Below are 25631 nucleotides of genomic sequence, written 5' to 3'. Positions count from 1 at the left end.
CCTGCTTATTTAACTTATTTACAGAATATATCATGTGAAATGCCAGGCTGGACGAAGCACAAATCAGGACTGGAATCAAGATTGCCAGGAGAAATATCAATAACCTCAGATATGCAGATGACACCAGCTTTATGGTAGAAAACAAAGAGGAACTAAAGAGTTCTTGATGAAGGTGAAACAGGAGAGTAAAAAAGCTCACTTAAAACTCAGCATTCAAAAAACTAAGATCATGGCATCTGGTCCCATCGCTTCATGGCAAATAGATGGAAACAATGGAAACAGTGACAGACTATTTTCTTGGGCTCCATAATCACTATGGACGGTGACTGCAGCCATGAAATTAAAAGATGCTTGCTCCTTGGAAGAAAAGCTATGACAAACCTAGACAGTGTATTAAAAAGCAGAGACATTACTTTGCCAAAATAAACTTCGGTCCATATAGTCAAAACTATGGTCTTTCCAGTAGTCATGTACAGATGTGATAGCTGGACCATAAAGAAGGCTGAGTGCCTAAGAATTGATGCTTTTGAACTGTGATATTGGAGAACACTCTTGAGAATCCCTTGGACAGCAAGGAAATCAAACCAGTCAATCCTAAAGGAATTCAGTCCTGAATATTCATTGGAAGGACTGATGCTGAAGCTGAAGCTCCAATATTTGGGGCACCTGATGTGAAGAGCCGACTCATTGAAAAAGACTGATGCTAGGAAAGATTAAAGGCAGGAGGAGAAGTGGATGACAGCAGATGAGATGGTTGAATGGCATCAGTGACTCAATGGACGTGTGTTTGAGCAAACTCTGGAAGATGGTGAAAGACAGGGAAACTTGGCATGCTATAGTCCATGGGGTCACAAAGAGATGGACACAGCTGAACAACTGAACGACAACCTATTTAGATTGATTCACCAGGCTACTCTGGCTGCCTGTCTAAGCTATTGTTTCCCAGCACCAAGAAATCTACTAGTACTTACAACTGATGCATGACTTGTTCTTTGGTATATTTCTTAAGTGATTCTTTTGTCCTCATTAGCCTGGACAGGCTAAGCACTGGAATGCCCACCAAGCACATAACTCCACCACCCCTTCTACAGAAACGGCCATACATGGACAACTGGCTGGACCAGATACTGACCCAACAGTAGTCAAACAATAAATTGCTTAACTAGCAATAAACTGGCCAGAGGCCTCTGAGCTGGTTTTGCGCCAAGCTTCTAATAGGGATGATAATGTCTACCTAAGCCTCTCTTGAGGTTTGTTTGAAATGGACATAAGAGGGAGAGCCGAACTACTAAAGAGAGGTGGAAAAGCCTAAAAAATGCACAAACGCATAAACAAATCAAAGATAGAGGAAGTAGACTTTATAGATAAATAAGAGCAGCAGTTAAGAGACACAGAAAACCAAAAACCCTGAAAGCGAGCTAAGGAAGAGAATACTACAAACTTCAACCTCCATGTAAACGGACATTAGAAACCAGCAAAGCTCATCGAGAGCCCATACTGGAATAGGAAGATCAGTGGAGACTGAATGAAAAGGGGGAGAGGGCACTGGGTTCCTCATGATGGAGGAACACAGACAAAAACCATCCTCACAAAAAGGGAGCCCCCACAGAGCGGGGAAATACTGGGAACAGGGTTTCAGACCTCATCAAAGCAGGGACTCCTAGGGAATAGACAGAAGACCCTGAAAGTTCCTGGGACCAGAGGAGGCAGGCCTGGAGTAGATGGGGGTGACTTGTAAGGGACAGGAGTCCCTTGGAGTCTTGAAGGAGACAAGCCGTAGATATTAAAGATCCTACAACACAAGTGAGAAACAAAATCAAAAGACACACCAACCTACACACATCGCCCCCTCTTAAACCTTAGGAAAAAACTCTATTAAGTAAAATGGACTGAGCTGAGATTACTCTGAACTAAAAACTAGTACACCATCCAAACCTCCGACTACCACCTTAGCAGAATAACTACTACTACTGATTCAGGAAAAGATAAGACATTTTAAAATGAATTGGAGTAATATTTATATAAGATGTAATATTTATATAGGACTACCACAAGAATCAAAATACCTTAGTTGATAAAACCCCATCCCATCATTCCCTTAAAAAATCCACAGAACAGAAGAAATCTGTATTTAATATCCTCACTTGAACATTCCTAAACAAACATTTGTACATATGAAAAATCATTCCACATCAGAAATCAAAAACTCAGAACAGAAAAATATAAAAAAGAGGAAGATGAATATCCAGAGATGACTCAAGGAAGAAAATGGGTGAAGAGAGGGAGACAGTAATTTTAGAAATGAACATTTAAATCTAGGGTGCCAGAGAGAGGACAGACAGGAATGAAAGTATAAAAAAGGGTGCTAAGGGGAGGAATTAAAATGCCAAGGCAATAAAAGTGAAATACAAAAGAGCTAAAAAGTCTAAGAAAAATATTGGTTGCTATAGAATCTAGGCAAAAAAGACCTAACACATGTAATTAGGATTTCTGAAAAATAAAAAACAAAACAAAGTATAGAATATGTGAAACTATAATTCAAGAAAAATTTCCAAAAAGAAATGAAGCCTTTTACATTTCAAAGAGCTCACCAACATCTAAAAAAAAAAATGACCAAGAATAATCAACTGAGACATAGCCTAGTAAAAGTATTATGCTTAAACTAATGACAAAAAATCCTTCTGGGCCTTCAATTGCCTACACAGTAAAGGATATCAGAATGGCACTCGACCTGTTAATACAACATGCAAAGCAAGACTATAGGAAAGAAAGTGTAAGGCTACATCTTTATATCCAGTCATGTTGTTTTTCAAGTATCAAACCTATAAAAAATAGTTTTAAATATGCACAAAGTCAGTACAGAACTCAGGAACTCTTCCCAAGGAATCTGTTTGAGGAGAGCTTCATTCAACCAAGAAATGATGGTGCTACTCTGGCAAAAGGACTGATGGTGAGTCTTCAATATATTTAATTTTATGCCTAAGAAAAAAACGAAGGCATAAAAGTAGAAGAGTATTACAAGTGTTATTTATCCCGACAAAGTATAAAGAATATAACCATTTTTTAACAGTAAAGAGAAGGGAGAAAAGGGAAAGCAGAACATGCTAAGGGGTTATCACATGCGTAATGAAGTACAGTCAAAGGTTATTATTTAAAGCTCCCAAGGGAAGACAAAGGGGATGCAGGTATTATGAAAAGTATTAATAGCTAAGTCCTAGAATATGTGTTGTCAACTACAGGTGGTGTCAAACTACAGCCAGCAGGTCAAATCTAGGTCTCCATTTATTTCTGTAAGTAAAATTTCACTGGAAAACAGCTATACCCATTCATATACATACTGTTTGCAGCTTCTTCATTCTCTATACAATACAGACATATTGATGCAGTCATATTGTCTGCATTAGCAGAGGTGAGTAAGGGAGACAAGAGATAATATCTAGCCCACAAAAGCCTAAAATAGTTATCATCTGGACCTTTACACAAAAAATTTGCCAACCCCTAATGTATAACAAAAATACAAACCTTCCTAAAGGTCAAACAAATAAAAAAAGAGAAACATAGCCAAGTTTTTTAAAAAATGAAGTACTTGACATCAAGAATATTGCTAATACCAATAAATGTAAATGTACTTAACTCATATATTAAAAGATTTTCAGGTTACTTGTAAAACAAAGCAAAACACAATAAAATGAAACCAACTTTATGGTGTATACAAGAGAACAAATTACAATCAAAAGGCTAAACATGAAGAAGCAAAGATACATTCAGTTCAGTTCAGTTCAGTCACTCAGTTGTGTCTGACTCTTTGCGACCCCATGAATCGCAGCACGCCAGGCCTCCCTGTCCATCACCAACTCCCGGAGTTTACCCAAACTCATGCCCATCGAGTCGGTGATGCCATCCAGCCATCTCATCCTCTGTCATTCCCTTCTCCTCCTGCCCGCAATCCCTCCCAGCATCAGGGTCTTTTCCAATGAGTCAACTCTTCACATGAGGTGGCCAGAGTATTGGAGTTTCAGTTTCAGCTTCATTAGGAAATGTAAATAATATGAAATCAAGAGTTGTGATCTTGATATAAGGCAAGGTAAAATTCAGACCACACCGCATTAACATGGAGTGCAAAGCTAAAGCAACTGCCTTGATAAAGCAGAATGTTATTCAAAGTTTCTGATGTGAGAAATGCAAAGAGAAAACAACAGACATACAGTTATGGCAAGAGACTTTAACAAACCACTTTCAGCCTAAGACACATCAAACAGACAAAAGATTAAGTAAAGATATAGAAGATCTTACAAGGTACAGTTTAAATGTGTGTTTATGTGTATTACATCCTGATAATATAGAATACAACTTCTCAAGCATAGATGGGCCAGTCATGAAACTGTTCTAGCGTCAGGCCACAGAGAAAAAAGCCTCATGAAGCTCCTTAAAGTAGAAATAATACAAATAGCACTCTGACCAGAATGCAATGAAATCAGAAATTAATAGCACCATCAAAAAACAAGTAATTTTCCGAAGGTCCTTCTACATGGAGGTTAAAAAACTGTTTAAAACAAATCTTGAGAGAAAGGGGATGTATAAACTAAAATTGCAGAATTTCTTAAAAAATATGAGAGAGACGATAATAAGAACACCACATATAATAATGCTCACTAAAGCAGTGCCAAAGCACATTTATATTATGACATGTTTTGCATAAGAAGAGGGGAGATGCGCATGTGCACAGATATATGTTTTTGCTTCTTTTTGCAAAAAAAAAAAAAAAGAAAGGATAAATCAGAAACCAGTGCAAAAGGTTTATGTAAGGGACAGGAGAAAACAGAATGGAAGAGGTAGGGATATGAGCGTAACCTCTTTGATATAAAAGTTTTGTTTCTGACTGCATCTCAAGGCATGTGGGATCTTAGCTCCCTGACCAGGGATCAAATCTATCCCTCATGCAACAGAAGCACCAAGTTCTAGCCACTGGACCACCAGGGAGTTCCCTGGTGGTATAATAGTGGTGGTGATATATATCCCTGGTGGTGATATAATAGTTTCGATTTTTGAAATATATTTTACAAATTCAGAAAACAAAATTAAACTAAAAAGAATGAAGGAGGCAAACTCTAAAAGTGAATGCAAACATAGGTTTAAAAACACATTTCCTAACTGTATATCAAATCAGCAATGTGACCACACAAAGAAAAGAACTCAACTAACTTTTGAACATGTACCCTGATCACACATAACCATAGTGGAATATATTCTAAACTCAAAAAGACCACAAAGAAGGCCTGAATATTACTTACTTTCTTTGTGGTTGGTGTTTTCGACAATGGCGTTGGTGTAGTTAATTCTGAAACTAGTTTGGAGACTCCACTGAGTTCATAAACACAAGGTACCCCGTGAACGCCTTTATATACAAATGAAATAAAATAATTTTGGACAGTTGTAGGTGTCTTCTCGCCCTAACCTTGATGATATTGGCTAGAAAACTCTTTTTAAAAAGTACATAAATGGTTGTATAACAATCTGAACAGGTTGTATTTTTTTAAATTTGTATATTACATTTTATTGTGGTAAAAAATGCAAATCATAAAATTCACCATCTTAACCATTTCTAAGGGTACATTCAATAGTGTTAAATACATTCACACTGTTGTGTGACAAGTCTTTGGAATTTTATCTTGCAAAATTGAAAATGAATTACAAAACCATTTTCCATAGTAGCTACACCATTCTATAATATATTTCATATTTCCATAATCCACAAGGGTTCCAATTGCTCCCCACCCTCACTAACACTTGTCCTTTTCTGTGTTTTTGTGTTTTTTACGATTGCCATCTAAACATTTGTACAGTGATATTTCATTGTGTTTGACTTGCATTTTCCTAATGATCAATGATGCTGAGCATCTTTTCATGTGCTTGCCGGCCATGTATATATCATCTTTGGCTAAATGTGTATTCAAGTCCTTTGTCCAGTTTTTAACTTGATTGGTTTGTGCTGCTGAGTTGTAGGAATTCTTTATATATTCTGGTTATTAACTCCTTTTCAGATTTGCAAATATTTTCTCCAACTCAACATGTTAACTTTTCACTCTGTTGCATCCTTTCATACTCAGAAGTTTAAAATTTTGATGCAATCCAAGTAAATAAATAAGTCAATCTATCATCTTGCTAATTTGCTTTGTCTCATCTATTCTTGGTTCCCTTTTTCTTCTCCCCCCCCCCCCCCCGTCTTCTTTTGAATTATTTATGATGTCATTTCATCTCTACAACTCACTCATTAGTTTTAGTTTTCATCTCTTTTATTTTCTAGTGGTTGCTCTAGTGTTTACATCTTTAATTGATTGTGGCCCACCCTTGAATAATGCCACACCACTCCATGTATGGTGTAAGGCTGGCACAGCTGGTCTGCGCACTGGCGCTGCAGTTACGATCTTCGCCCTCAGCGCACCACAGACTTCCAGTTCTTTTGCTGTTGAATTACTGCAGTTATTACTCTGCTTACCGTGGAGGCTGTGGTGCAAACCTGGAAGATTATTCTCTGAGCTCTGCTTTCCGCTTCCAGGAGTCACTGCACATCTGCACCAGAGGGGTCTCTTTCCTCACTTCCTCACTGGGGACGAGCCCCCTCCCCAGCGGCAGACTGCTACTGCTCGTTACTGGTGTTAGACTTACTTGGAGGCCAGCTGCTTCCCGGTCTCCGGGTCTTTGCAGGCGCTGTGTACCTGCTCTCGGAGGGGACAGGCAGGACAGTGGTAAGGCCTCCTGTCTGTCCCACCGCGGCAGCTCAACCCTGCCATGTATCTGTGATGCTTCTCGAGCAGACGGGGTCTTTCTCTCCTTTCCCAGTGGTCAGACCTCCCTGCTGTGTACTAGGTGAGAATCCTCCGAGTGGTACACATCTCTGCTTTGTACTGGATAAGAATCCTGGACCCGAGAGATCTGCCTGCCCTCCCCTTAAGGACAAAATGGCTTATGCTTCTGCCCTTCTCCCCAAAGCAGCATCTTTTTGCCCGGTTCCTTTGAGTGAAGGAAGGAAGATTCTCTAAACTCCTCCCGAGGCAGAAGGGGTTTTTGCTTCTAGCCCTCCTCCAGGGGCCCCGGCGATGAGAGGGTCCGTTGCCCCGGCCTCAGTGACTTAAAGGCTTTGGTTTATATGAGAGGTGTGCCTGGGTCAACAGCAGGGCTCCATGCCTAGGCCCCGGCACCAAGCAGGCCTGCTGAGTGATGAGCAAAGGGGAGGGTCTCTGCAGTCTCTGCCCTGTTCGGTGTTTCCTGGGAGCATCTGTGGAGTCCTGTGGAGAACAGCTTACACGTGAGAACGCCCCTTGGCTTGGGGTCCAGAGTTATTCTAAATTGATACGCTATCCCAAACTTGGACTTCAGGAAATTTAAAATTTTGTAGCTATTTCTTCTTATTTGCTTCTATGGCCGCCACCAGTTTCTCTCCTGCTCTGTCAAAGGTGATCAGTCTGTGTGCCTCAGCTCTCCTAGCGGGGGCTTATCCCATTTTGGAATTGAGTTTCCATGATTTCCTTGTAAATCAGCTCTCAGGTATGGTTGGAAAGTCACGAGTTTTGTGGGCTATCTGGATTTTTCTCGTTAAGAGCAGAGTGATACAGCTTTCCATAGGCCAAGTGGAAGAAGAACTTAGGCTTATGTTTTGTATGTCTCTGCAAAAATAATTTTATTGCGTTTTATAAAAATATTATTCTGTGATAGACTGAAAAATAAACCATAAAACTGGCCCGTCACCACAAATAGTGTGAAAAGCACTGTCCCGGTGCATGAAGTAGTTCTGCTTGTGACAAGACTGTCCAATCTGTGGGGGCACTATTGAGTTACAAGAACTTACAACATACTCATGAAGATAGCACAAAAAGTTCACACTAATTCACACTTAGCAGAGGGTAAGGCAGTAGGAGTGGTTAATGAAACACTTTCTCTTCCACAGATTGTTTTCTGTGGCCTATCCTAGAGCACTGCTAATTTTCTCCCTTTGTAAAACAGCTTCATAGCACTTGTCCCAATTTTCCCTGATGGTAAGGGTTAACTGGGGCTTCCCTGGTGGCTCAGATGGTAAAGAATCTGCCTGTAATGAGGGAGACCTGGGTTCAAACCCTGGGGCGGGAAGATCCCCTAGAGAAGGGAATGGCAACCCACTCCAGTATTCTTGCCTGGAGAATTCCACGGACAGAGAAGCCTGGCAGTCTACAGGAATCTTTCAAAATGTGCCAGATTGCCTTTGGAAAAGGCATATCAAAACAAACCACAGATTCCATCAACCAGCAAACATGCGAACTAAAGAGAGGCATAATGAGAAAAGAAAGGAGCCTTGAAGACACTTAGTAAACTCTATCTCGAATTTCCCTGATAAAGAGTTTAGAAACAATAATTCTTCTACAGTCTCTCTCTTATAGCACCTTCATTACGGACTTATCCCTTTGCTGCTCTTCCACCCTTCCCAACAAGACAGTGAGCACCTCAAGGACGGTGTTGTGGTCATCTCTGTGCTTCTCAGTGTCTAGCCCAGTGCCCGGCAAACGGCAGGCTCTGAATGATCATTCACTGAATGAAGCGAATTGATCTCATAACGGTTCTGCCTAGCTTTTTCCTGAATCTTTTTCTTCTGGGCATATCTTTCTCTTGCCGCCCTTCCCCTTTCCTTTTTTGTGAGTGTATATGAATCGGTTTCACAGAATCCCTACCCACCAGTGTCTGTCTGGCTCCCAAGTACCCACTACTGTTTGAAGACTGTGCCGCCGGCCCTCTCTGCCTGGGCAGCTGGCCTCACATCTCTAATAGGGCTGAGATGGTTCTGGCTCTGTTCTTTGCTTGGATGACCTGGCAGCCTGCTTGATGGTCAGCCTTTGTAGCCAGATATGTTTCCTACAACCACCTCAGGGCCTAGGCAAATGGATTCCTATCTGAACCTGCCTATTTTCCTCCTCATTGGTCACGTGCAGTCAGGGGCTTACATACCTCAACCTCTGAGCCTCCTTGTGAGTCATAGTAGGTATTTCATCTTATGCTAATATACATTATTAGTTTTCCATATGCTGTGATAAATCTTTCATTTGGATATATAAGGAGAATGCCATCAAAAGCAGAAATTACAGTTTCTTCCCTCCTTTTTGAACTTTTCAAAATTCTTAACATAGTACTGTGCCCAGAGCAGACAGACACACAATTATTGAAAGAGAGAATGAGTTGAATGCTGCATTGAAAGTTCTTCATAGGTACCCTCCAAGAATTAAGTCAATTTACATTTATAGTGGTCCCTTCCTTTTTGTCAAAGCTCGTCTTTACTTTTTTACATATCTCCACGGGAAAACTAACGTGGCTGTTAACTGATAAATCTCTTACAGGACCAAACATATACCTTGTAGTTCAATGTGGTTCACATTTTCCCATAATCATATACGAACTAATCTCACCATTCCCATAAATTCTAGAGAAAAGAAACACTTACCCAGCCTTAGCAACACTAATGGTTTGCTGCTCCATTGCTTCGTGTATACTAGTTCTGTCATGCTCTTTAAGGCTATTAAATTCATCGATACAGCAGAGGCCGGCATCTGCAAGGACCAGTGCTCCCGCCTCCAAATTCCACTCTCCTGAGTCTTTCACAGCAGTTACCGTCAGACCTAAGGAAATGAGCAAGCGATGTTAGCTTTTATTTGGAAAGCATGTCTTATAACTATGAAGCTTATATCCTATAAACTTTTTCATGATTATTACATTTCTTATGGTGATGTGTGATCAGTGATCTTTGCTGTTATGATTGTAACTGTAGATGTGGTGGAAATAGTAAGAAAACTACAATTAGAAGCAGAGCCTGGAGATGTGCCTGAATTGCTACAATCTCATGATAAAACTTTATGAAGAGTTGCTTCTTATGATGGGCAAAGAGAGTGGTTTCTTGGGATGGAATCTACTGCTGAAGATGCTATGAAGATTACTGAAAGAACAACAAAGGATTTAGAATATTACACAGACTTAGTTGATAAAACAGCAGCAGGATTTGAGAGGATTGACTCCAATTTGAACGAAGCTCTACTGTGGGCAGATATTATTGCCTGCTACAGAAAAATCACTGGTGAAAGGAAGAGCCAACTGGTGCGGCAAACTTCATTACTGTCTTATTTAGACATTGGCACAGCCCCCGCACCTTCAGCAACCACCACTCTGATCAGGCAGCAGCCATCAACATCAAGACAAGAGCCTCCACCAGCAAAAAGATCACGACTTACTCACGATCATGACTTACTCAGATGGCGATCTGCATGTTTTAGCAATAAAGTACTTTTTAGTTAAGTATGTATGTTTTTTCACATGTAACGCTACTGTATACCTAATAGACTACATTATAATATAAATATAACTTTGATATGAATTGGGAACCCAAAAAATTTCCTGTAGATTTGCTTTACTGCAGTGGTCTAGAACTTGCAGTATGTCTGAGGTCTCAGTTTACTTATCTACAAAAAAAGGGTATATTATTTATCCAGGCCTCAGTTTACTTATCAATAAAAAAAAGGATAATGATAGAAAATATTACTTAAAGATTCTTGGATATTCAAATAGAATACAAATAAAGCTTTCTAAAAGGTGTAAGATACACAGTGAGTAATTATAATAATTATTGTTGATAAAAATGAATAAACCTCTGGCTAGACTGATGGAGGGAAAAGAAGAAAAGCTATAAATAGAAGACACAGTTATAAATATCAGGAATGAAAGAGGGGACATCATTTATAGACACTAAGGACATTAATAATAAGAAAATACAGTGAACAACTCTATGTTCTAACTTAGACGAAATAGTCACATTCTCTGAAATACACAAAATGACAAAGTTTATCTAAAAAGGAATAGATATCTTGCAAAATCCTGTATCTACTTTGAAAACTGACTCTGTAGTTAAAAATGGTGCAACATACAGGCTGAGATGACTTCAGGGTGAATCCTACCATACATTTATGAAAGAAATAATACCGATTCTACACAAAACTTTCGAAAATATAGAGAAACAAGGAACACTTCCTAACTCATTTAATGAAGCCGGCATTATCATGATTACTAAAAACAGATAAAGATACACTAAAACTACACATCAGTATCCCTCATTAACACAGACGCAAAAAACCCTTAAAAAATAAAAGCAAATAAAAGGATATATAAAATGATAACAAATCATAACTAAGTGAAGTTTATCTTGAGAATGCAAGGCTAACGCAACATTCAACTATTAATCATTGCAATTTTTTGACAAACTAAGGAAGAAAAAGCAAACAACAACCTCAATGATACAGAAAAAAAACATTTGATAAAACTCAACAATTGTTCATAATTTTTTAAAAAAGTGCTCAGAAACAAAGGAACAGAGGTAATTTCTTCAGCCTGATAAAGAGTATTTATAAAAAATAAAGAGTATTTATAAAAAATCCTACAGCTAACATACTGAATGTTTACCCCAGCCCAACCCTTGCCCCCAAGATCAGAACATGGCATGGAGATTTGCTCTCATCACTTATTTAAAAGCATACTGGAGGTTCTTGCCAGCGAATTAAAGCAAATGTCCCCTCCCTCCTGAACCTCCCTCCTACCCCAAATATGGTTTTCTCAGGGTGTATGCCCAGTAGTGGGTTGTTGGATCTTATGGTAGTTTTAGTCCTAGTTTTTAAAGAAATCGCCATACTGTTCTTCATGGTGGCTATATCAATTTACGTTCCCACCAACAGTGCAAGACGGTTCCCTTTCCTCCACATCCTCGCCAGCATTTATTGTTTGTAGATTTTTTGATGATGGCCATTCTGACTGGTGTGAGGTGATACCTCATTGTAGTTTTGATTTATATTTCTCTAATAAGTGATGTTGTGCATTTTTTCAAGGGTTTGTTGGTCATCTGTATGTCTTCTTTGGAGAAATGCCTGTTTAAGTCTTCTGTCCAGTGTTTGACTGGGTTGTTTGTTTTTCTGATATTGAGCTGTATGAGCTGCTTATACATTTTGGAGATGAAGCCTTTGTCAGTTGCTTCATTTACAATTAATTTCTCCCATTCCGAGAGCTGTCTTTTCATCTTGTTTATGATTTCCTTTGCTGTGCAAAAGCTCTTAATTTTAATTAAGTCCCATTTATTTTTGTTTTTGTTTCCATTACTCTAGGAGGTGGGTCATAAATCTTGCTGTGATTTATGTCAGTGTTCTGTCTATGCTTTCCTCTAAAAGGAGTTTTGTAGTTCCTGGTCTTATACTTAGGTCTTTAATCCATTTTGAGCTTATCCTTATGTATGGTGTTAGCAAGTGTTTTTAATTTCATTCTTTTACTTGGAGCTGTCCAGTTTTTCCAGCACTACTTATTGAAGAGGGTGTCTTTCTCCATTGTGTATCACTGCCTCCTTTGTCAAAGATAAGGTGCCCACAGGTGTGTGGCTTTATCTCTGGGCTTTCTGTCTCGTTCCATTGGTCTATATTTCTGTTTTTGTGCCAGCAGTATGACTGTCTTAATGACTGTGGTTTTGTGGTGTAATCTGAGGTCAGGAAGGTTGATTCCTCCAGCTCCATTCTTCTTTCTCAAGTTGCTTTGGCTATTTGGGGTCTTTTGTGTTTCCACAGAAATTTTTTGTTCTAGTTCTGTGGAAAATGCCATTGATAATTTGATAGGGGTTGCACTGAATCTATAAATGGCTTTGGGTAGTAGTGTGATTCCAATATGGAATCATTTTCACAACACTGATTCTTCTGATCTAAGAACATGGTATAATCTATCTGTTTATATTGTTTTTGGTTTCTTTCATCAGCGTCTTATAGTTTTCTTACAGTGTCTTATAGTTTTTTGTATATATCTCTCATTTCTTTTTTGTATATAGTTCTCTTTTGTCTCCTTAGGTTTATTTCTAGGTATTTTACTCTTTTTGTTGCAATGGTGAATGTGATTGATTCCTTAATTTCTCTTTGTGATTTTTCATTGTTAATGCATACGAATGCAAGGGATTTCTGTGTATTGATTTTGTATTTTGTGACTTTATTAAATTCACTGATTAGCTCTAGTAACTTTCTGATAGAATCTTTACGGCTTTTTTCTATAGTATCAAGTAATTTACAAACAGTGAGAATTTTACTTCTTTTCCAACATGGGTTCCTTTCATTTCTTTTTCTTCCCTAATTGCTGTGGCTAGAACTTCCAAAACTATGTTGAACAACAGTGCCAAGAGTGGGCACTCCTGTCTTATTTCTGATCTTATGGGAAATGCTTTCAATTTTTCACCATTGAGAATAATGTTTGCTGTGGGTTTATGATATATAGGCTTTATTATGTTGAGGTAGGTTCCTTCTGTGCCAATTTTCTGGAGAGTTTGTATCATAAATGGGTCTTGAATTTTGTCTAAAGTTTTTTCTACATCTATTGAGACTATCATGATCTTTATTTTTTGTTAATATGGTGTATCACATTGATTTTGCATATATTGAAGAATCTTTGCATTCCTTAGATAAACCTGACTTGATCATGGTATATGATCCTTTTAACGTGTTGTTGGATTCCGTTTGCTAGAATTTTGTTGAGGATTTTTGTGTCTATATTCATCAGTAACACTGGCCCATAATTTTCTTTTTATGTGATGTCTTTGCCTGGCTTTGGAATCAGGGTGATGATGGCCTTATAGAATGAAAATCTCAATACTTTTAAGATGTTTCTCCAAACTGCTCTACAGAGCCAATGTAAGTCCAAACAAAATTCCAGTGGGGTTTTTCTCGTTATAGAAATTGAAAAGGTGATTCTAAAATTTATATAGAGAAGAAAATAGAAGACTCAAACAAGAAACTAAGTAGGAAGTCTCACATGACTCAATTTCCAGATTTATTACAAAGCTGCAGTAATCAGTTCTGTGCGGTACTGGACAAAAGATATACACAGAACAGTGGACCAGAACAGAGTCCAAAGACAGCCCCACAATGGATGGTCAAGTGATTTCTGATAAAAATGGAAAAGCAATTTGATGGAGGAAGGATAATCTGATATCCTTGTGTTACAGAAAAACAGAAAAACACTAAATGAAACTCCCCGGTGGCTCAGATGGTAAAGAATCTGCCTGCAATGCAGGAGACGGGTGTTTGATTCCTAGGTTGGGAAGATCCCCTGGAGCAGGAAATGGCAACTCACTCCAGTATTCTTGCCTGAAGAAGCCCATGGACAGAGGAGCCTGGTGGGCTACAGTCCACAGGATTGCAAAGAGTCAGACACGACTAAGCTACTAACACTTTGTGCTGCAAAAAAACAGGAAAACACTAAATGAACCTATACCCAAGCATACAATTTAAACTTTAGAAAATCAAAAGTAAAGAAAAAAAATCTTGAAAAAAAGCCATAGGGGAAATAAACCACCTTACCTATGGTGCTGTAACAACTGGATATCCTTATGCAAAAAGAAAAAAAAAAAGAAATCAGTATTTCTCAATACTTCATATTTAATACAAAAATTAATTCATAATGAATGAAAGACCTAAATAAAAAAATATAAAACTTATGGAAGAAAACATAGGGAAAAAAGCTATGTGAGCTCCTCCAATTTCTGGCCCAGCACCTAAGAGGCTTAGAAATTGCTAATCTACTCTAATAAGTGAAAACCTAAGCGAACTGAAAAATCAACAACTGTTCTATGATCCACCAAAGGAATGAGGTCAAGAGGCAAACCACTGCCCCCGAAATTGGAAAGATGGAGAACTTCCCAGAGCAGAAGCTTCCATGGGCACCAGTGCTGGAACAGAAAACCCTGAACTGACAAACTTCTGGAGATTCAATGAGACTAACTCTGAAAATTAAAAATTCCTTATGAACCCAGTCATGGAGGGCATGGGTACACATACTTTTGTGAATTTTACCTCCAGGAGCTCTACTAAGCTCTCACATTGAACATCAAGTTTGTCTCTGACATTGTAAATAGAAAGGTTAAAAGTCTAAGAAAAAATGGAAGTGAAATTCTAGATATCAAAATCACTAGAGATGAAGAATGCCTTTGATGGGCTCATTTGTAGAAGGGACATGGCTAAGGAAAAAACCTCTGAGAACAAGAAGGACCTTATGTGTGTGTGTGTGTGCACACTCAGTCTTGTCTGACTCTTTGCAACCTCATGGACTGTAGCCTGCCAGGCTCCTATGGTCATGGAATTTTCCAGGTAAGAATACAGGAGTGGGTTGCCATTTCCTACTCCAGGGGATCTCCCTGACCCAGAGATAGTCAACAGAAATTTCTAAAACTGAAAAGTAAAGGAAAAAATTTGGAAAATAACAGAACAGAATATCCAAGAAGTATGGAACAGCTAAAGAATGTGTAACATACATGTAATGGATACAATGGGAATATTATAAGAAAGAGAGAAATTACAGAAGCAACATTTGAAGCAATAATGAAAAATTCTCTAATGTCAGACACCACACTATGGATCCAAAAAAAATCAGCGACTATAAAGCAGGAAAAACACTAAACAAAACTATACCTAGGCATATGACTTAAACTTTAGAAAATCAAAGGTAAAGAAAAAAACTGCTGAAAAAAGTAGAGGAAACAAACCACCTTACCTATGTGTGTGTGTGTGTGTGTGGACGTGCTAAATCACTCAGTTGTGTCCGACTCTTCACAACCCCATGGACTGTAGCCTGCCAGGCTCCTCTGTCCATGGGATTCTCCAGCCAAGGATACTGGAGTGGGTTGCCATTCCCTTCTCCAGGGGATCTTCTCAACCCAGGGATCAAACCCGGGTCTCCCGCACTGTGGACAGATTCTTTACTGTATGAGCCATTAGGGAAGTCCCCACTTTACCTTAGAGGAGCATAAATGAAAATTATATCCAACTTTCCCTCAGAATATTTCAATACTATCTAAAAAATGCATTAAGGCAAGACTAGCATTTAAAAATGAAGATAAAATCACACCAAGTTCTGCACTGGTTAGATAATATCCAGAGAGGAGTCAGCAAACTATGATCTGTGGGCAAGATCTGGCCCAACCACCTGTTTTTGCAAAAATAGGTTTTTGGAACACAGTCACGTTCATCATTTACATACTGTCTATGGCTGCTTTCACACTACAATGGCAGAGTCAAATAATTATGACAGACACTGAATGACCTTCAAAAATCTAAAATATTTATACCTAGACCTTTACAGAAAAAAAGTTGCTGGCTCCTGATGTACAGTATTAATATCTACTTTGAGATATCAAATTTTAAAAGAAATACTAAAAAAAAGTAAACAAATAATGAAGGACATGGAAAATAATGCCACTGAAAGAACAGTTTGTAGCAAAGTTTTGCTGGCTAGCCAGAAACAAAGATTTAGAGAAGACAAAGTAATTATTAAGTACTTAAAGAACTATCCTATGGAAGATCAATTAGACTAAATTAGGGTGACTTCAAAAGAATTAACAGACCAATACGTAGAATTTTACAGGGAAGTGCTGGAAATCTCAAGTGTTTAAAAAGGAATGAGCTACCTTGTGAAGTAAGAAATCAAAATAATCTTTAAGCAAAAGTGGAAAGTCCACTTGTCAGAGATAACATAGAAAGGTATTCATGCAACGAATAGGTGGCTGGACAACAAGAAATCAGAAAAAACTGAGATGAAGGAAAATGAAGACACAACATAACAGTTATTAATAGGATGCAGCTAAAGCAGTGTTTACAAAGTAACTTACAGCTATAAATGTCCACATTAAAAAGAAGAAAGATCTCAAGTCAAAAATCTATGCTGCCAACTTAAGACACTGGAAAAAAGGAAGAGCAAACTAAACCCAAATTTAGCAGAAGGAAGGAGGTAATGTATACTTAACAGAAATCACTGAAAGGGAATATAAAAATAGAAAAAAATTCATGAATCCGAAAATTGATACATTTTAGCTACACTGACCAAGCCAAAAAGAGAGGAATAAAATTATATCAAAATCAGGAATCAAAGATGGGACATCATCAATGACTTTACAGAAATAAAAAGGATTACAAAGGGAAACAACAAATAACTTTATGTTAACCAATCAGATAATTTAGGTGAAATTAACAAATTTCTAAATAGACACTACCAAAACTGACTCAAGAAGAAAAAGAAAATCTGAACAGATGCATAGTAAGGAGGGATTGAATTAGTAATTTAAAAACTACCCACAAAGAAAAACCCACACACAGATGGCTTCAACACTAGAAGAATCTAGTATGAATTCTTCACAAACTCTTTACAAGCAGAAAAAGAGGAAACACTTCCTAACTTGTTCTATGAGAACAGTATTACCTACATACCAAAAATCAAAAGCATCACAAGAATATTAAAGACCAATATTTCTTATGACTACATATATACGAAAATCCTCAACAACAGAACCAAATCCAACAATATATAAAAAGGACTATACAACCATGATCCAGTGAGATAAATCTCTGGAAGTCAAGATTGGTAGTACAATATCTAGAAATCAATTAATATAATATTCTCACATTAACAGAATAAGGCACAAAAAGTATATGGTCATATCAGTAGAGGCAGAAAAAGTATTTGACAAAATTCAACAATACTTCATGAAAAAATGCTCAAACCAGGAACAGAAGAGAACTTCAATCTGATAAGGACATCTACAAAAAACCCGGAACTAACATCATTCTTGATGTAAGACTGAATGTATTCGTATAAAGATTAGAAACAAGACAGGGATGTTCACTCTCATTACTTCTGTTCAACATTGTACTGGAGGTTCTTGGAAGGGCAATTAGACAAAAAATGAAATAACAGGCATCCAGAAGGGAAAGGAAACAGTAAAAATATCCCTGTGTGCAGATGGCATGATCTTACAGATAGAAAATCCTAAGAATTACAATTAAATTACAGCTAACTAATGAGTTCATCAAGGTTGAAGGATACAAACTCAAATTTTAAAAATAAATTGTGTCTATATACTTGCAAGGTGAAGAATATGAAAATATAACTAATAAAGTAATTCCATTTATAATAGCATTAAAAAGAATAAAATACTTAGAAGTGAATTTAACAAAAGAAGTATATAAAACTTATGCTGTAAAAAGTACAGAATGTTGTTAAAAGAAATTAAAGATGCCTTAGATAAATGAAAAAACACCTCATGTACATCCAATGACTTTTTCTGCTTGTGTTTTTTTATCATTTCTCAAAAAAACACTGCCTAATCAAAGGCCAAAAGACTGATGCCTTTGATGTGTTTTCTTCTAAGAGTTTTATACTTTTAGCACCTTACATTTAAGTCTTTGATTCAGTTTAAATTATTTTTTGCATATTGTGTGAATAGGGGTCCAAACTTGTATTTTTGCATTTGGATGTCCAATTTCCCAGCAGGGAGTTTTGAAGAGACAATTTCTTCCCCTAATGAATTGTTCTGGAACCCTTATAAAAAATGAATTGACCATAAATGTATGGATTTATTTCTGGATAATCAATTCTGTTCTATTGGTTTATATATTTATGCCACTACCACACTGGACTTTATCAAAAAGCTTTTGTGGTGCAAAAGACACTCACAAGAAAATGAAAAGATAATTCACACGATGGGAGAAAATTTTTCCAAACCTGGTAAGTACAAGTCTCTGATAAGTCTCAGATAAGAGATTTGTATTTAGAATATATAAAGAACTCACAACCCAATAATAAAGAAAATCCAATTTTTTTAAATGGCCAAAAGAGCTGAACAGACATTTCTCTACAGTAGATATACAAATGGCCAACAAGCAAATGAAAAATGTTCAACTCCTCTTTAGCCATCAGAGAAATGTAAATCAAAACCACAATGAGATACCACTTTGCACATCACCCATAGCTATAATCAGAAAGACAAAATAACAGGGAAAAAAAGAAAGACAGACATAATAAGAAGTGTTAGTGGGAATGTGGAGAATTGGAAAGCTTATACATTGCTGGTGGGAACATAAAATAGTGCAGATACTTTGGAAAACAGTCTAGTAGTTCCTCATAAGGAGTTATCGTATGACTTAACAACTCCACTCTTAAGTATATACCCAGAAAAATGAAATTTGTATACAAATGTTGATAGCAATATAGTTTTTATTAAAAAGATCACTGCGGCTATCCTGCTGGTCCAGTGGATAGGACTCTGTGCTCCCAATGTAGGTGGGAGGAGAGCAAATGGCGGGTAGTGAGGGCATGAATTCGATCCTTGGTCAGGGAACTGGATCTCACATATCACAACCAAAGATTCCGCATGCTACAACGAAGACCTGGTGCAGCGAAATAAATAAGTAAATAGTTTTTAAAAAATCACCGTATATTACTTTACAATATTGTAGTGGTAGGGAAAAAAAAAAAAAATCACCGTATAATCATACTGGGGATACATGGAGATACATTCTATGTATGCTGGATGCAAGGCCTTAACAAGCACAAATTCTACTGATAAAATCTACCAATTAATCACCTATTAGTTCATTTGTGAAACCTTTCCCCTTCCTATCCTTTCTAGCCTTCTACCTTTTCTAAACAACCCCGTGTATAAGGTCTCCAATCTCAGGAAGATTACTTGCCTAGATTACTTCTGTCAAGCGTGACTCCATCTTATGTCATTTGTCTCTATAGTAACCAACTAAAAAAGCTGCTATGCTGAGCAGTGGCTTTGTGCAAACGGTGGTCTAGTGTGAAGATGTTTTAAACATTTGAGTCCTCTCTCTACTTATCACCGAATTCTTCCTGGTACCAGGAAAAGGAGAAAGCTTCTAACAAATGGGAGAGGTGGAGAGTGAAAGAGAAAAGGATGGAATGTAAAACATGAAGGACAGTGGACTCCAAGTAGAGACTGAGTTTACAAGGAAATGAGTTTAGGAGCTTCATTTACAAAAGGACTAAGAACACAAGGTTATAAACGAGATACAAGAAACAAGAAAATTATCAAGCATTTCCATCCATATTCTTCTGGTCAGAAACAATACCATGATGTTAGCATCAAAAGATTGTCCACAAGGAATGTAACTATGGTGCTTCAGAAAGCTGACTAATATGGATAAGCTCCAAAAGGTATTTAACAGTATAGCTCAGCTTGGGTAAGGGGCCAGACACAGCTTCTCTCTTCAACAAACTTGTAACCTAATGGTGGGTAGCACTGAATACAAATCAGGGAAACTGTTGTTAATGAGGTGGAGCAGAGAATGGAGGAAGGGGATGTACTTTATGTAACGAACATGAAAACCTTATTAAAAGCATAAGGGTGCATTCCGGGATCCATCGTCCCCCACCTCTCAGTCACTCCTGCAACAGGAAGCCTGGCATCTGCAGCTTCAATGGGGAGCTCCCACAGCTTTGCCTGGGCTGCAGCCTCCTTTCACTCCCAGTATCTACCTGGGCAAACGTCATTCATGGAGCTTCGTTCCTCAAGAGTTCATTAATCAAGTCATTACTACAGTGTCTGCCAGCCTGTGGGTTCTTCCAGGAAATTATACCAATTGCTTTTCTACCCATACAGTCCATTTTAAACATTATCCAACACAGTGGAGAGAAAATAGAGAAACACTAAGTCAGCAATTAAGGGAGCAGGATCCTGAGCGGCAGTGTCCTCATTTGTTATATGGGGCTAATCTTACCTTGCTACCATACCAGAGTGTTGCCAAGAGTCAAAACCAGGTTATTTAAAAGCTTCTTACAAATAATAAAGAAAACATCATACCATATGTATATACATATGTACCACATATCTATATACATACCACACACACACACACACACACACACACACACACATATACACATAGCCTTTCTTGTGACATCAAAATTTAGTTCCCATACAACTTTAACCATTACTGTTCAATGTGCACCTAACGCTTTCTAGTCTGTACCACACTTATGTGATTACATAGTCACCTTTCCTACCGGACCAAACGATCTTTGAGGATAATACCCATGTACATTTTTGTCTTTGAATATTCCACAGAGTGTAGCACAATAATTTCACATAATAAATGGTGTCTCTCTCTACATGTATAATGAGTTACTATTATTAAAATCATTACTGTAGGAGCTATTCCTTCTAGAAACATCTGTAAACTACAGAAAATCTCTACATTCTACATTCATAGAGAAATTTCTCTTTAAAACTATCGTTAGGGCTTCCTCAGTGGCCTAGTGGTTAAGAATTCACCTGCTAATTAATGCAGGTGACATGGTTTTGACCCCTGGTCCGGGAAGATCCCACATGCCTCAAAGCAACTAAGTCAGTGAGCCATTAACTACTAAGTCAGCGCTCTAGAGCCTGATAGCCACAACTACTGAAGCCCGCCGCCCGAGAGGCCATGCTCCGCAACACGAGAAGGCACTGCAGTGACAAACCTGCGTGCCAGGAGGAGAGGAGCCCCCACTCACCGCAGCTAGAGGAAGCCTGCACACAGCAATGATGATCCCGGGCTGCCAAAATAAATAAACCTTAAAAAAAATCATTAAATTGTGACATCCTAAGACCCTGATGCTGGGAGGGATTGGGGGCAGGAGGAGAAGGGGACGAAAGAGATAGCTGGATGGCATCACCGACTCGATGGACATGAGTTTGGGTAAACTCCGGGAGTTGGTGATGGACAGGGAGGCCTGGCATGCTGCGGTTCATGGGGGTCACAAAGAGTCGGACACGACGGAGCGACTGAACTGAACTGAACTGAACTGAAATAATAACAGGGAGCTCTTTTAACTAAAGATCATATTACAACCAGCCTTAAATGAGAATTTTTTTTAAAAGATGGGGACAATAACACTTTTCTCAAAGAGAATTCAGTACAGTGACAAATAATTACCACTTATATTAATTGATATTAATATACCAATATATAGAGAGAAATCATTTATTATGACAAATCATTGAGCCAGGTGAAATTTAGGAATTAAACAAAGGCAAGAGGTCAACATTTCCATACCTATGATAACTTCTGCAGCAGGCAGCGTCTGAGATTTGACTTAATTCTCAGTTCTAATACATTTTAATTCAGTGTATTTTAACTTTGCAGATCATAACAAACTGTGGAAAGCTGTTAAAGAGATGGGAATACCAGACCACCTTATCTGTCTCCTGAGAATCCAGTATGCAGGTCAAGAAGCAACAGTTACAACCCTGGTTGACTGGTTCAAGACTGAGAAAGGAGTATGACAGGGCTGTCTACTGTGATCTTGTTTGTTTAGTCTATACTCTGAGCACATCATGAGAAATACCGGGCTGGATGAGTTACAAGCTGGAATCAAGATAGGCGGGAGAAACATCAACAACTGAGATATGTGGATGATACCACTCGAATGGCAGAAAGCAAACAGGAACTAAAGAGCCTCTTGATGAGGGTGAAGGAGGAGAGTGAAAAGGCTGGTTTAAAGCTAAATATTGAAAAAAATTAAGATCATGGCATCCAGCCCCATTACCGCATGGCAAATAGAAGGGGAAAAGGTGAAGTAGTGACAGATTTCTTCTTCTTGGACTTCACAATCACTGTGGATGGTGACTGCAGCCATGAAATCAGAAGATGTTTGCTTCTTCACAGGAAAGCTATGACAAACCTAGACAGTGTTTTGAAAAGCAGAGACATTACTCTGCCAACAAAGGTCTGTAGAGTCAAGGCTATGGTTTTCCCAGTGGTCACATATGGTTATGAGAACTGGACCATAAAGAAGGCAGAATGCCAAAGAATTGATGTCTTCAAACTGGTGCTGGAGAAGACTCCTGAAAGTCCCTTGGACAGCAAGGAGATCAAGCTAGTCAATCTTAAGGGAAATCAACCCTGAATACTCTTTAGAGCTGAAGCTCCAGTATTCTGGTCATCTGATGCGAACAGCCGATTCATTGGAAAAGTCCCTGATGCTGGGAAAGATTGAGGGCAGAAGGAGAAGAGGGCATCAGAGAATGAAATGGCTGAATGGCATCACGGATGCAATGTACAACAACTTGGGCAAACTTCAGGAGATAGTGAGGGACAGGGAGTCCTGGAGTGCTGCAGTCCATGGGGTCGCAAGAGTCGGACACCACTGGGTGACTGAACAACAATCTTAATTCAGTTTGATTCCAGTACATTTAACTCACTCTTCCATGTAGCTTTGTGTGGGACCTCAATTAATTAACAGTCTGAAAAGCCCTCTGTACATGAGCTTTGAAACTTAGAAGCAGGCTGCATCTAGTCTGTTCAGAGTTTAAGGTGTGTATGCACAACAGCAGGCACTTTCTCTGAGAAATGTCTGCAGCACACAACCCCACACTACAACCTGCAACCTAAATGACCACATCATTTCACTCCACAGAAGCCCCTTGATAAATGAACAACAAGCGGATTACATACACAGATTGCTAGGGCTGCCACAACAAAACACCAGACTGGGTGGCTTAAACAATAGAAACCTGTTTTTTCACAGTTCTGTTCTGAAGGTTAAAAGTAAAGGATCAGATGTCAGCAAGGTTGGTTTCATTTGACCTACAAATGGCCACTTTCTTGTGTCCTCAAGCGGTCTTTCTTCTGTGCATGAGTGTCCTTGGCGTCTCTTTTTATGTCCAAAGTTCCTCCTCGTATAAAGAAGCCAGTTAGAATGGATTAGGGCCCACTCTAAGGGACTCACTTTAACTTAAACACCTCTTTTTAGGGCCCTGTCAGCAACTACAGTCAGTCTGAGGTACTGGGGGCATACACATGAATTTGGGGGCAGAGAGAACGGCACAATTCAGCCCATAACAATAGCTAACTAGGTTCATTTATCTCTGTCCTAGGCATTAACTTAGTCTTTGCTCGTTTTAGAGCCAGAGCAACCTTTCTCAGCCGTCCTTGCCCCAAGCCGGCTATACAGAGAGACGTGATTGAGGATTACATTGCATGTAGCCCTCTAAGTGTCACGTGGGTCCCCGTGGGTACTTCACATATGACAGCATTCATGGCAACCCATCTGCTGCAATGTGGTGAACTGTTTGAGTCACCAAAAAGTTGTTCGGCAACAAATCTTACAGACTGCCTCTGAAACCAGAATAACGCTTTTACAATCTTTCCCCCATAAGGCATGCCATTTAATTTAGAAGTACACAAGGGCACATCAGGAAATCTCTGTGGTCTTCCTGGAAGGTATTATCATTGGTGAGCAAACTACTAGAGCCAGTACCCAAAGGCTCTTTAATACTTTTGAGGACCAGTAACAATGCGAGTTAAGATAGGAAAGGCAACAGTAAAGGCCTGGAGCCAGTGCTTGAGGCTTCCAGTGAGCTATTAGGAAGGGCTTTCCCCGCCCCTTAAATACTTTTATACATGACATGTTATACAAAAGAGTTTAAGAAAATAAGCCAAAAATACTGGGTTGGCAAAAAGGTTTTTGGGTTTTTTCCATAACACCTTACAGAAAAACTCCAACAAACTTCTCATCCAACCCAGTAGTACTATCCAGGTAAATCTCATTCTTGACACTGAGAACAAATCTTACACGCTTTATAATGACACACCTATGAGCCGTGGACAGAGGAGCCTGGCGGGATACAACCCATAGGGTCGCAAGGAGTCAGACATGACTAAAGGGACTTAGAACATGAGCAGATTAAAAACGCACTTGATTTTTACCAAGCTTATAAAGTCATTTCTATAAAGCAAGTGGACTTCAGTCTCCTCATAACAATGCCTGCAATAATGAGGAAACCTCGTATATACCAGTCTCAGGAGAACCTTGTTTTCTACTTCAAATGGTTATCTTCTATGTCCTATGTGTCTTAGAGCAATTTACACTTCATCTGAGGTAGCCTTAGGCCCACACTAATAACAATGAAGAGAATACAGTCCATCAGTCAATGTGATTTGCACCTGTCACCACAGTATGACTCTTACACTCTAATTTGTACAAATAACTGGGCTTGAGGAAACCCTGATTTCCAGTAGATCGTGGTATTTGTTAATCCATCGATGATAAAATGGGACCCTCACTCTAAGTAGTTTCCCTAAATGTGGGAGGCCTGGGATTCGCTGTCCCCGTTGTTGCTCTGTAGCTGAATTGTGTCTGACTTTTTGTGACTCCATGGACTGCAGCATGCCAGGCCTCCCTAGCTGTCTCTTATCAACTTTCAAAAGACCATCAGATGCAGAAGTCTCATTAAAAGCAACCTGCAATGAACAATGTCCAAAGAATGTTAACTGAAAAATTCTCAGCACCATACTAAGAGAAAACTTTCAGCATAGACGACACTTAAATAATTTTCTCTCTGAATTTAATTAGCCAAGTTTAGTGGTTTCATTCAAAATACTTACAAAATGATGGTTTATGCAGCACGAAAAAAATCCCTTTATATTTCTCTTATTTAGAAAATAGAAACAGCTCAACAACCTTACAAATGTGTTACAAGCTCTCCCTTTCCCTACAAAGGTAGTCAAGCAGAACAAATAAATTGACACTGAATGTGGAATAATAAAGTAAAGATTCCTCTGAACTTGTTCGTGGTGCCATACATTTTTACTTACTAACGGTTTAGGCCATGAATTTTTGGAAAATCGCATGTCTTGGTATGCTTTCGTGTTCTCTACTCGCCTTTTCCCTTTTCTGTTTGTATCTGCTGCCTTTTGGTCTTCGAACACTTGGATTTCCTCCTTTTTATGTTCCTGCTGTGTCCACCGAACAGGAGAAATATGGGGTGTAAGTGA

The 25631-nt window shown here is 38.7% G+C and overlaps 1 protein-coding gene across 20 annotated transcripts in view; it reads right to left on the bottom strand.

Annotated features, from left to right (window-relative positions):
* Nucleotides 1-25631, bottom strand: part of MCM9 (minichromosome maintenance 9 homologous recombination repair factor) — a 107097-nt gene that overhangs the window by 43790 nt on the left and 37676 nt on the right. For 18 of the 20 annotated variants that reach the window (XR_006338474.1, XR_006338468.1, XR_006338467.1 and 15 more), the window contains exon 8: nucleotides 9464-9638. Coding sequence is in view for 8 of the 20 variants with exons in the window: in XM_043890523.1 (XP_043746458.1) it covers nucleotides 9464-9638 (175 nt within the window). In the remaining 12 variants the exon portion in view is untranslated. Of the gene's footprint in view, nucleotides 1-5291; nucleotides 5396-9463; nucleotides 9639-19047; nucleotides 19239-25631 lie in introns of those variants that run through there. The other 2 variants (XR_006338475.1, XM_043890527.1) reach the window with 2 other exon arrangements.

This window comes from Cervus elaphus, chromosome 28 (genome assembly GCF_910594005.1).
Source record: "Cervus elaphus chromosome 28, mCerEla1.1, whole genome shotgun sequence".
Classification (NCBI taxonomy): domain Eukaryota; kingdom Metazoa; phylum Chordata; class Mammalia; order Artiodactyla; family Cervidae; genus Cervus; species Cervus elaphus.
This window is presented reverse-complemented; position numbering and strand designations above follow the sequence as displayed.